Source organism: Phalaenopsis equestris, unplaced genomic scaffold (genome assembly GCF_001263595.1).
Source record: "Phalaenopsis equestris unplaced genomic scaffold, ASM126359v1 Scaffold000932, whole genome shotgun sequence".
NCBI classification, from domain to species: domain Eukaryota; kingdom Viridiplantae; phylum Streptophyta; class Magnoliopsida; order Asparagales; family Orchidaceae; genus Phalaenopsis; species Phalaenopsis equestris.
Genome location: NW_018165371.1, coordinates 262,484 through 274,128, shown reverse-complemented (window position 1 = coordinate 274,128; position 11,645 = coordinate 262,484). Strand labels below are relative to the sequence as shown.

At 32.7% G+C, this 11,645-nt stretch overlaps 1 protein-coding gene across 4 annotated transcripts in view; it reads right to left on the bottom strand.

Moving 5' to 3' along the window:
- The window catches only part of LOC110032365 (probable serine/threonine-protein kinase PBL8), a 36,793-nt gene extending 30,928 nt beyond the window's left edge, over positions 1-5,865 (bottom strand). For 2 of the 4 annotated variants that reach the window (XM_020735977.1, XM_020735979.1), the window contains exons 1-3: positions 5,439-5,865; positions 4,483-4,832; positions 3,726-3,861 (exon numbers count right to left, since the gene is read on the bottom strand). In XM_020735977.1, coding sequence (XP_020591636.1) covers positions 3,726-3,861; positions 4,483-4,832; positions 5,439-5,493 — 541 coding nt within the window. In that variant the 5' untranslated portion in view covers positions 5,494-5,865. The remainder of the gene's footprint in view (positions 1-3,725; positions 3,862-4,482; positions 4,833-5,438) is intronic. The other 2 variants (XM_020735978.1, XM_020735980.1) reach the window with 1 other exon arrangement.
- Positions 5,866-11,645: the final 5,780 nt, after the last annotated feature.

Sequence of the window (11,645 nt, the reverse complement as noted above, 5' to 3'; positions counted from 1 at the left end):
AAGATGTAATTAACTATAGGGGCTTGCCCTTATAGGAAGTTTTTCCGAACCCAGCTTAAAATAAACCCTATTTAATTATTTATATTAAATAGGGGAACTTGTCGGCAAATAAAACGGTTTCGCAAACCCAAACAGATGTCATATGTTTTCTTAATTTATTTGATCGAGTCTCATCCTCAAGTCTAGTGTTTATCCCTTGGGATAGATACAGGATTTGAGATAGAGCGCTCTTTCATTTAAACTGTGAAAAATATGAGCTTAGTTTGATTTCATATTTTTTAAATTAAAACGTCCTTCCGAAGCGGGCGATGAGATTTCAATTCCGGCTGCCGACAGCTTCTTACGGACGACCCCCACACAACCTCTTCTTTTTTGTGCCGACAGTGCGTTAAATGAATGAATGAATGTATGTGTGTGTGTGTGTGTGTGTGTGTGTGTGTGTGTGTGTGTGTGTGGAGGGATGGATGTATGTATGTATGTATGCGATGTATGTACGTATGTATGTATCTATGTATGTATGTATCTATGTATGTATGTATGTCTGTGTCTGTCTGTATGTGATGTATGTATGTATGTATGTATGTATGTATGCGATGTATGTATGTATTACATTTAATAATATCTACACCAATATTTCATTCTTAGTGTCATATCATTATGCAATATTTCCTAGCATAACATATGAATTATCACTCCAAGATATGTTATATTTAATAAAACCATCTGCACCTAAATTTTATTATAAATGTCATGTCAATCACATAAATTTTGTTTGCTAATTTTATTACTATAACCTACAAATATATATATTGCTTTCATTTTCATACATTGAGGTTCTGTAACATGCTATGCTTATCACTTACCTGGTTGCATTTGTATGTGTTTTAGTTTCAAGGGAAGGTCCAGTGCAATAGCCCAAAGTTTTCCTATTAGTGGTTGTGGCTTTGAATAACAGCAAATGATCTCTTCTGTAGTTATAATAAATTTTATTTTATTGATACTTATTATAGTACATGATAATTGCACATGATTAACTTGCCCTAGAGAGATCAATTGTATAATATAGTTGTCGTTTGATTGCTTGTGCTTGCACTATTCTCTGACGATTTGTTCGTGCTTTATATTGGTTTATACATAATTTAAATTTTATTTAAATTTCTTCCAAATAGATATTAGATGTTTAAGCCTTAAAGAGAATTGTATAATCAATGGGAGTGACTCTGATGATTTATGTTTGATATGAATTTAAAGTTCTATTACAATCCAATCCAACTTGGTTTGCCACATATTATTGAGTCCACCTGTGACATTTTTCGTTGTCAGGAAATGTATTTCTACTTCAAATTTAGTTATGAAGTTTGGAAAATAAGGAATACTTCTTGAAAATATATCACAGGCTATGAGAAAATGTGCAAAAGAATTATTGAAAGTGGTGGTGTAATGAATGCCACATCTATTCAAACAATTATTAAGACTAATCTACAGTCTATTGCATCCTTATCAACTTCATATTAGTTGGAAAATAACACATCCTTGCCAATTACAATTAAATGCCTTGTTCTCATCAAGCTAGAAAGTTATGAAGCTTACATTTAGTGTGATGTCTTCCCTATGAACATAGCACATTTTCTTTTAGAGAAGCTTTTGTTATATGAGATAGATATTAATTACTGTAATTGAGAAAATATTTATGTAATCAGACATAACAAGAAGATTATCAAATTATTCCCTACCAAGCCAATGAAAATAAGATAACGTGCATCCCATGAATCAAGTGATGAACTCCTACATGACTCCAATCACAAGAAAAATGCACAATTCTAGTTGATTGTGAGGGAGTCCTGTGTTAATTTTCCCTTTATCTTAGTGACAATTTATAACGCTCCTACATACCCACTTATATTAAGCACACATTTTAATGCCCCCAAAATATATTATGATGCATCTAGTTCCATATACCTTGGATAAGTATTGTAATAGCCTAAATATCTACCTTAGGCCCTCATTTTGATGAGCCTGTCTTTTAGGAAGGAAGTTACATCTCCTCATACTAAGAGACGCTAACATGATGAGCGCTCAAATTACTTACTAGAGTTATTTAACATAACCCCTAGTGAACTCAACGATCAAATGAACAAAATGTTTCAAAACTTCTTCATCAAAAGTGGCATCCTAATGTCCCCCATATATATTATGATGCGTCTAGTCCCGTATACCTTGGATAAGTATTCTAATAACCTAAATATCTCATCTACCTTTGGCACTCATTTTGATGAGTCTGTCTTCCTAGGAAGGAAGTTACATCTCCTAATACTAAGAGTTGCTAACATGATGTGCTCTCAAATTACTTACCAAAGTTATTTAACATATCCCCTAGTGAACTCACCGATCAAATGAACAAAAGGATTCAAAACTTCTTCATCAAAAGCAGCTTTTATATAGATATATATATATATATATACATAACATCACCATCATCATCATCATCACACACTAAATTTACCGTACTTCAAGCAAGATACTTTAAATGAATCTATGGGGATTCTTCTTTTTCATCAGATGGCCGCTTATATCGTTGATGTATGTTGGTTTTTTATCCAACTAGCAATTCATTGCAATTGCCAACTATCGCACTCCTTTCATTGACTAGTTATAAATTTTGCTTCAATTAAAAAACAATCACTTCCCTCATCCATCATACAAAAATAGCAAATAAAAGTGTGCCTTCTACTTCAATATCCTACAAACATCACCAGATTTACTGATCCAACCCATAATATTTGAAAAAATGTTAAAAAAGAAAGAAGGAATAAAAGATGGTGTTCCAAAAATCTAGAGGTCGGACCCTAAACATCATAATGAAAGTAAATAACTATGCTTTTAGGATTTCAATAAACAGAAAACTTAGTTTATGGGAAAGCAGGGTTAAGTTCAAAATAGTAATAAGCATTATAATATAATCAATTTTCGTTATTATCAAGTTCATCAAAAGAAAAAAAATTATTGAAATTTCCATTTTATCCGAAGTCCAATAAAAGGACCAATAATTGGACAAGCCCAAGAATAATATTATTAGCCTGCTCATGGATTATCTCTCATCCATAAGGGAAGGAAAATGTACATCATAGATTGCAATAAAAAAAATGCAATGAGTTCCGCACCAGCTATCATAGTTAAAAAGTAAAAAATAAGCAGGTTTTCCAATATCCCAGCAGAATTCATCATATTCCATCATTGATCAAACAAGATTAACTTTATCTACCTCATATCAGTTCGTACTTTATAGCAAACTTTCTTTTTTTCTCCTTTTTCCATGCCTCTGTTATTTCAAAAACCTTAACAAATTTTCATTCACAATATATTGAATAGATCCTATGTGACTCATTTTTATATGTTGAATTGACTTGACAATTGAACATTTGTTGCTTCCATTTACTCAAAATAACTAGAGAAAAAACCAAACAAGAGTGAAGAATAACATAAATGGAAGTTGCTCTAACGCGCCAGCTAAAACAGAACTTATACTGAAAGAAATTAACACAAAATAAATCATAAGATGCATTTAATTATTAAACCCACAAATTAAACAGGGTATAAAATGTTAACCAAGAATATAAAGAGATTAAAGATGCTGAAAAATGAACCTATAAATAGGAAATATGTTAATGAAATTTGCACAAAATAAAAATATATAAAAAGTTACAGAAAATGCCGGAGTTATTTACTTCGAAACAAGTGATTCTCAAGGCTGCCCCGAAACATGAACTCATAGACAAGAAGTCTGTGATCATCCTCACAGCAATATCCAATCAACTTCACTAGATTAGGATGCCTTAGTTGTCCTAGAAATTTAACCTCTGTCTGCAAAGAGAAATTACTAAAACGTTAACCAGAATATTTATCAGCACACAAATCAAACAATAAAACAAATTCACATAAAAACTTCAAAACCCTATTGACAACTTTCTTTATGAAAAGAAAATATAGTGAAATATAGTGGATCAAGACAGACAAGTATTGAGAAATTAAAAAGACATCGATAAGATGATATAGCAATTTCATATGTGCAACAAAAAAAAAAAAAAAAAAAAAAAATCCCACTCCAAGTGAAAATGATATAGCAACCTCATTAAGTCCAAAAAAATAAGCAGATCAGCAAAAGCAGTCAAATTATCCATAAAGGACTATACTAAGTGAAAGAAACCAAAAACAAAAGAAAAAAGGAAGATTTACATGCATATCGCTCAATTCCTATGCATTCATATTTATAATACCTAAACGTCAATTTTTACAGATATGCCACCTTACCCATGCATAAAAAAGTCTATTTCACTTTTAAAAAGTTAAAATAGTGGTATTTTTTATGTGATATAAACGATTGTGGTATAAATGTAAAAAGTAAAATTTAGTTGGGATGGATATGTAAATACATAGGAATTAGGTGGTATGTCTGTAAATTCCAAAACACTACTAACTACTTACAAGCCATTCTCTGTGTCCTTGAAGACCTTGCTTGTTCAGAACCTTCACAGCAACAGGCAGAGATTTGAGGCCAACCCTCACATTCTCATCAATATATCCCTTGTAAACAGTTCCAAATCCACCTTCACCAAGCACATAATCTGAACGGAAGCTCTTTGTAATGGTCTCCAGCTCGAATAATGTGAATGCTATCACATCTGTGTATATTGCAATATTGCTGGAGTCCGCAAAATTCCTTGGTGTGGAGGGATCGCTCATGTCCGAGAAGGAGCGATTAGGCTTTTTCTCAGATGAAGAGTTCTTCCCAGCCAATTGCGACAACTGAAGCTGTTGCACTGTCAAATGGAAATCTTTTAAACAAAAAAAAAAGAACTTTTGGTGATCCAGCCCTTTAATACTTGATAAAAAATTATGACTACAGATTTCAAAACAAGAATTTTTGAAAAGTTAATATATAAAAAAATGCCATCTTATTAAGCTCGGCAATTGACCAAATGGAAGATCTGTACTCGGCGATTAAGTCTTCTGACTTAACGCTAACTTAAGAAATTACATCCTGTGAAAGAAATGCAAGTTCTAAGCACAAATCATTCCAATTAAAACCTTGATGCAAAAGAAATAAAGGAAAAAATGAAACAGCGAAGATTAAAAGTAGGAATGTTTGCAAGAGCTGTTTCAGTATCAAATACGATACCATAAAAATGAAAAGTAAAGAGAAAAGTATAGCATTTGAAAGCCCTAGCGACTTGAAAAATCATACATCTCATGAAAAAACTAACTTTCGAGCTTCATCGTACCAATATCATATCCATAAGAAACCTAAATCCCAAAATGCGACTCTCAAATAAATTCAAATTGATGCGTTAGAATGACAATAAAGGGCAAAACAAAATCCACAAAAGGGGAGAAAATGCGTAATAATTATGAGAAAAAAAAAATACAGCAAGAAAACCGACCTTGAGCATGCGCTGAAACCACTGCAGATTCCTCCCTTGTTCCGCAATTTCCCATCCTGTACGCCCTCTATCATCCTCCGCTGCACCTAAACTCTCTCCTTTTCTCTTCTGTTCCTCGAAAAGCTTCGAGCGAGCTCAATCAACAAAATGGAACGGTGCAACACTAGTGAGGGTGGGACATATCTATAATATAAATAGAAAAACAGAGAGGAGGAAGAGAGTCAGAATGGCAAGTGGGAAGCGGAAGAAGACCAAAGAATTCTCATTTTTCCGTTTATTTGCTACGCCACCGCCGAAAGCACCGCTCCGGCGATCACTCGGAAGATTCCCTCGCGATCCGGTTTAATTAGACACAGGGAATTCCCGTGCAACCAAGAGAGAGAGTGTGCGTGTGTGATGATTGCGAGCCGTAGCCTTGTAAGGGGCGAAGCTCAGTACCTCAGGGAAAATAAGTAAAAGGAAGATTTATTTACATCATGAATAAATTTATTTTTAAATAATAATATTTTGGACTTATTCAAAACATACAAATTTACATAAATCACACTTAAAACATTTATATTTACAGAATAAAAACTTTAAACTCATAAATACGCATAAGTACTTTGTCTCCCTTCATTACATCGGCCAATTGGAATAACACGGGTTGATGGCAAAGCAGTAACAACACATATTGTTCTCCTCTCTCTTATGGTCATCGTGAAAATCAACCATTACAACAATTGCCTGATAAAATGTTCTTCCATGTTAACTCAAAAACAGCTCTTGATTGTTGTCAAAACCTCTTTAAAGGACTGTTTGGGGCAGCTATAGCTTATTAAAAAGTTGTAATATTGTTTGCAACAGTATTATCATGAAAATATATTTGATACTTGAAAAGCAAAAAATCGACTTCAGAACAAAACAAAAAATAAGATATATATCTTACTTAACAGTGAATATCAAGATTGATAAAAAAAAATTATTAAAATTATAATTAAAATATGATAATATTAATTTTAAAATCAAGACAGTGTATGTCATGAGCTATGTCGTCCTCCAAGGATACCATCCAACTCCCCGGGCACCTGTAGAACTATCAGATTGTTTGCCCACCAGAATAAGTCTCACTTAGCTGTGATAACTCACGAGCACCTGTAGAACGGTCTCTTGTAGATATGTACCTGATGTGACGTCAGTAAAGAAGACTGTATTCCGCAGTGGTCGAGCAGTCATCTGGAGGTCCCTAAAATTCTGGAGCTTATCTTTTATGAATGATTCAAAAGATAATACATTAGTCATAACAGAAGTTGAAATCGCTAAAAGAAGTAGTTAGTTACAATTTTTTTGCAGTCGCGAGGTCTCAGAAAACAAAGTATACCAGCCAACAAATCTATCGCTGTAAGAAGAAAATTGGCCTCGTAACAAAGGATTTTTTGTTGTTTTTAACTCACTTAATATCAAGCTCGTGTGTGTCACATATGCATATAACCAATAAAAGGTCATCTAGAAGTACCTTAGAAACCTCAACATCAAAAAGAAAAGAGAAACTTGATTGCATTTATCAGGATTTCACATGTGACACCAATTAACAACGACTAAAAATATCATCCATAAGTATCTCAAAAACCTCAGCATCAAAAAGAAAAGAGAGACTTAGTTTCCTTTATCAAGATTTGACATGTGACACTAAAATAACCCACAAGGTCGAACGTTTCATCATGAACCTCACAAAACAAAAAAAATAACGAAAGCAATCAAAAAAAGGAGAAAAAATAATTACAAACAACATAAAACTTACAATTTATTTATTATCAATAATACATGGTTTAACTTAATATAATGTCTAAAACCAACCTTTGTAAAGGTTTAAAATGACAACTTAGATCTTTGGGGGTTTGACTTGTAAATACAAAATTTACAATTTAGCCCAAAAATTTATTTTGGACTATATGTCTTAAGGTTGATCTAATTGGACATAAAATTAGGTTAGATATTGAGTCCAACTAGTTATACCTAATCCAATCCTAAGACCTAGGTTTAGATTACCCAAAACCATGATTAAGTCTAACCCACAATAGACTTGATCAAATCGTTAAACCTTACCCAAATCAGGTTTAATTATATTTAAACCATAATTAATTTTAATCTTATTAAACCTATTTAAACCCTTAAACATTATCTAAGTTAGGATTAAGTATATTTTAAATCATAATTAGGTCTAACCCTTATTCGACCTAATTAAACCCTTAAGCCTTACCTAAATTAATCTTAAGTACATCTTAAACCTTAATTAGGTCTAAACCCTATTAGATTTAATTAAACTTTAAGTCCAACTTAAATTAGGCTTAAAAGACACCTTAAACCCTTATTAGGTCTAACTCCAATTAGACCTAATTAATTCATTAAGTCTTAACTAAATTAGGCTTAATTAACCTTAAACCTTAATTAGGTCTAACCCCAATTTGACATAATTATTCTTTTAAGCCTTACTTAAATTAGGCTTAATCGAATTTAAAGCCTAATTAGGTCTAACCCCAATTAAACCTAATTAATCTATTAAGTCTTAACTAAATTAGGCTTAATTAACATTAAACCTTAATTAGTTATAACCCCAATTAGACCTAATTATTCCCTTAAGCCACACCTAAATTAGGCTTAATCAACTTTAAACCCTAATTAGGTCTCACCCCAATCAGACCTAATTAATCGATTAAGCCTTAACTAAATTAGGCTTAACTTTAAACCTTAATTAGGTCTAAGTCCAATTAGATCTAATTAATCCATTAAGCCTTACCTAAATTAGGCTTACCTAATTAGACCTAATTAATCCTTTAAGCCTTACCTAAATTGGGATTAATCAACATTAAACCCTATCTAGGTCTAACCTTAATTAGACCTAATTAATCAAATAAGCCTTACCTAAATTAAGCTTAATCAACCTTAAACCCTAATTAGGTCTAACCTCAATTGGACCTAATTAATTCATTAAGTCTTACCTAAATTAGGATACTTAACCTTAAACCCTAATTAGGTCTAACCCTAATTAAACCTAATTAATTCATTAAGCCTTACCTAAATTAGGCTTAATTGGCTTTAAACCCCAATTAGGTTTAACCCAAATTATACCTATTTAAAAATTTAAGCCTTACTTAAATTAGGCTTAATTAATCAAAAAATTCTAATTAAGTCTAACATATATTAAGACTTAATTAATCTTTTAAATCTCTTAAGGTAGGTTTAAACCTAATCGTTTCTATTGTTTAGGCACTGCTTTCATGGTGAGACTGGCGCCTAGGCGCCACCCTGTTGGCAGCATCTCGTTTTGTGCCCGTTTCGCCTCGTCTCAGTTCCAATACGCTCCAAGTGTTGTACCTACAAGATAAACATGAAAATAAACTTTCTTTAAAGTACAATTTTATTCAATAACATGTAATAAATGTAAAGAGATTAAGCATAGAAAGACATATCAAATTACGCTAGATCAGAATTTTCATCCTTGCTCGATTTGACTCTAAATTGCATCATTTTTACTTCATTTTCTCCAAAACTCTATTTCATGTACCTGAAACCAAAAATATGCAAAATACCTTTTCTTAAAGTGCAATATCATTAAAAATGAGCATAAAATGTACATGAAAAAGTAGGTAATTTTTAGGGGTGTCAAGTAGCCTGACCTAGCCTGAGTTAGCTCAAATCAACCCAAACCCAACCCCGATCAACCCAACCAAACTGGGATTGACCCAAACCAATTTAATATGAGGCAAATCAATCAAATTGGGGATGAATTAAACCAATTCAGCCTGAGGCAACCTAGCCTAACCTGAGTTATCTCAAGTTGACCAAAAACTCATTTCAGATCAAGCTCAACCCAACTTGGGTTAATCCAAATAAACTTGAACTAAATTTAGGTCAACCTAGCCTAATTCAACTCGAACTCAAATGGCCTGGAGTAAAAGAGTGTTTGAATTCTTGTAAGAGAACAAATGCACAATAAACACTTATTAGGGATGACATGTTGAACGAACATAAAAGACATAACTTAAAATGCATCTTAAAATCATTAAAACTTAAACTCCAACCATAAGATGCAACCTGATTTGAGAAGGTACTTTGGAGGAGGCAACCCATGACTGCTAAAAAAGTACCTTTTAATCGCTTGTGTCTAATCAAACAACAAACCCCAATAACCCTAGGAGGACATAACCATGAGATTCTGATCAGGTCATTTCAAAATCAAAATCAAAATGAAAATCCCAAAAATTTTAATTGGCTAAGAAGTCTTAAGTAACATAAAATTTTCAACCCCTAAAATCTGAAAAAGACATAATAAACTTAAATAGATCCCTAATGAACAAAGATCACTAAACGCAACTTTAAACCCACTATCTGGGTCTACAAAGATCTCTTAGAGGACACAACCTATGGTCGCTAACAAGAATTTTCAAGTCGGAGCATGCTTGATCGCCTCTCCAGACTAAGTAGATCATGAAAACCAACAAACTCGGGATGACAGAAAATCATGGGCATCTTGACCGAATGATTCTTATTAAAATAAATAACAACTAATCAATTTTTTTATGTTAAGTTTGTTTTACTTGGCTGTTGAAGACAAAAGATAGGATGTCGCCTTAGATTTACTTTTCATGTTATATAGGGTGTGCTAACTCTATTTTGCAGGGATGATGAATTAGATGATACATTAAATTTACTTTACATGTTATCTAAGGTGTTCTAACTTTGTTTAACAAAATTGACAAAAATTCCATAGTAACCTAGGATTTTTCCTTTGAGACTTCTTTTCCTTTATGAGTTAGGCAGTGTTTTGGTCGATTGACTATAAACATTTGAATTATCTTAAGGAAGATGAAATACGAAGCAAAGGCTAAACCTCAACTAAACCATCAATGATAGTTTAGAGGACGTCAGTTAACGAGTTTGATAGTTTAGGGTCGGTAAGCTTCGCCCTAGAGCTTCAAGGTTGTTCTTCTAGTTATGATGTAAATCCCCCATTTTAGGCTTTTGCATAATTGTGTGTTGTGCAGTATAGGTCCTAATACCTCAATAAAATGAAAAAATAAAACATTAAAATATTTCAATTCAAATTCTTGAAGACAAAATCACAACCTTAATCGAGAGTCTTCTTGAGTAGTTATAGTTACTTAAGATGCAATTAAATATAGGGACATACCCTTATAAGAAGATAAAGACCCTAGTTTAGATAAAAATATATGAATCTCTGGTTATGGGTTTCTTTCGTAAAGCCCTCTTCACAGATATACTTTCAAGGTGATTCAATTTAATCTCCTCTCGGACAAACACTATGAAAGCCATATATGAGAGGTTCACTTTACGAAAGTTCTCCACACACTTTTTTGTATGTCTTCATCATCATATGTCTTTACGTTCCGACCACACTCTTGGTCTGGAAGAGAGTTCACCTGAAAAGGGATTATACAATGATAGACAAGCTGACGACTCCATGAATAAAAATCCCAAAACCAAAGCGATGCAGGACGACACACAATGCACCTTGTGTTCCTAAAATTGTAAAATAAGGTTTAATACTACAATGTGGTCTAAGGAGAAACCACACCATTTTGCGAACATTTGGGATATTAAATATAAAAGAACTAAGTCAAAATTTGGTGCAGGATTCACCACGAAAGAACCATTGGATGACAAAGACTATTGTATGGTCATTATAGATTATTCAAAATCCAAAGTGGTCTTCTCAAAAGGCAATCACTTCGATGATGGAGTCCGTCTACCAACTTTGAAAGATTTGGATGGCGTTTCAGTCAAGGATACACCCTTTGAGTTCAAATGGTCAACTTCTAAATTTAAACACTTAAATCCAACCCTTCAACTTTCAAAACTTTAACTTCAATTAAAACTTTTCAAAACCAAAAGAAGAAACACACTTTAAAACATATCATCTCAATTTTAATGAACCTTAACAAACTTATTAATCTTCAATGAATTTAATAAACTTGAACAGATTTAACAAACTTGAACAAATTTAATAAAACTCCAACAAATTTAAAACACTTTAACCAATCAAACCAACTAAAATAATTTTAACTGACTTTAACTATGTCGGCACTATTTTTGGTGTGGGGTTTGCCCGTAAGAAGCTGTCGGTCATCGGAATTGAAATCCCATTGCCCGCTTCGGAAGGACATTTTAAAAAATTTTAATTTTGAAAAATATGAAGTCAAACTGACC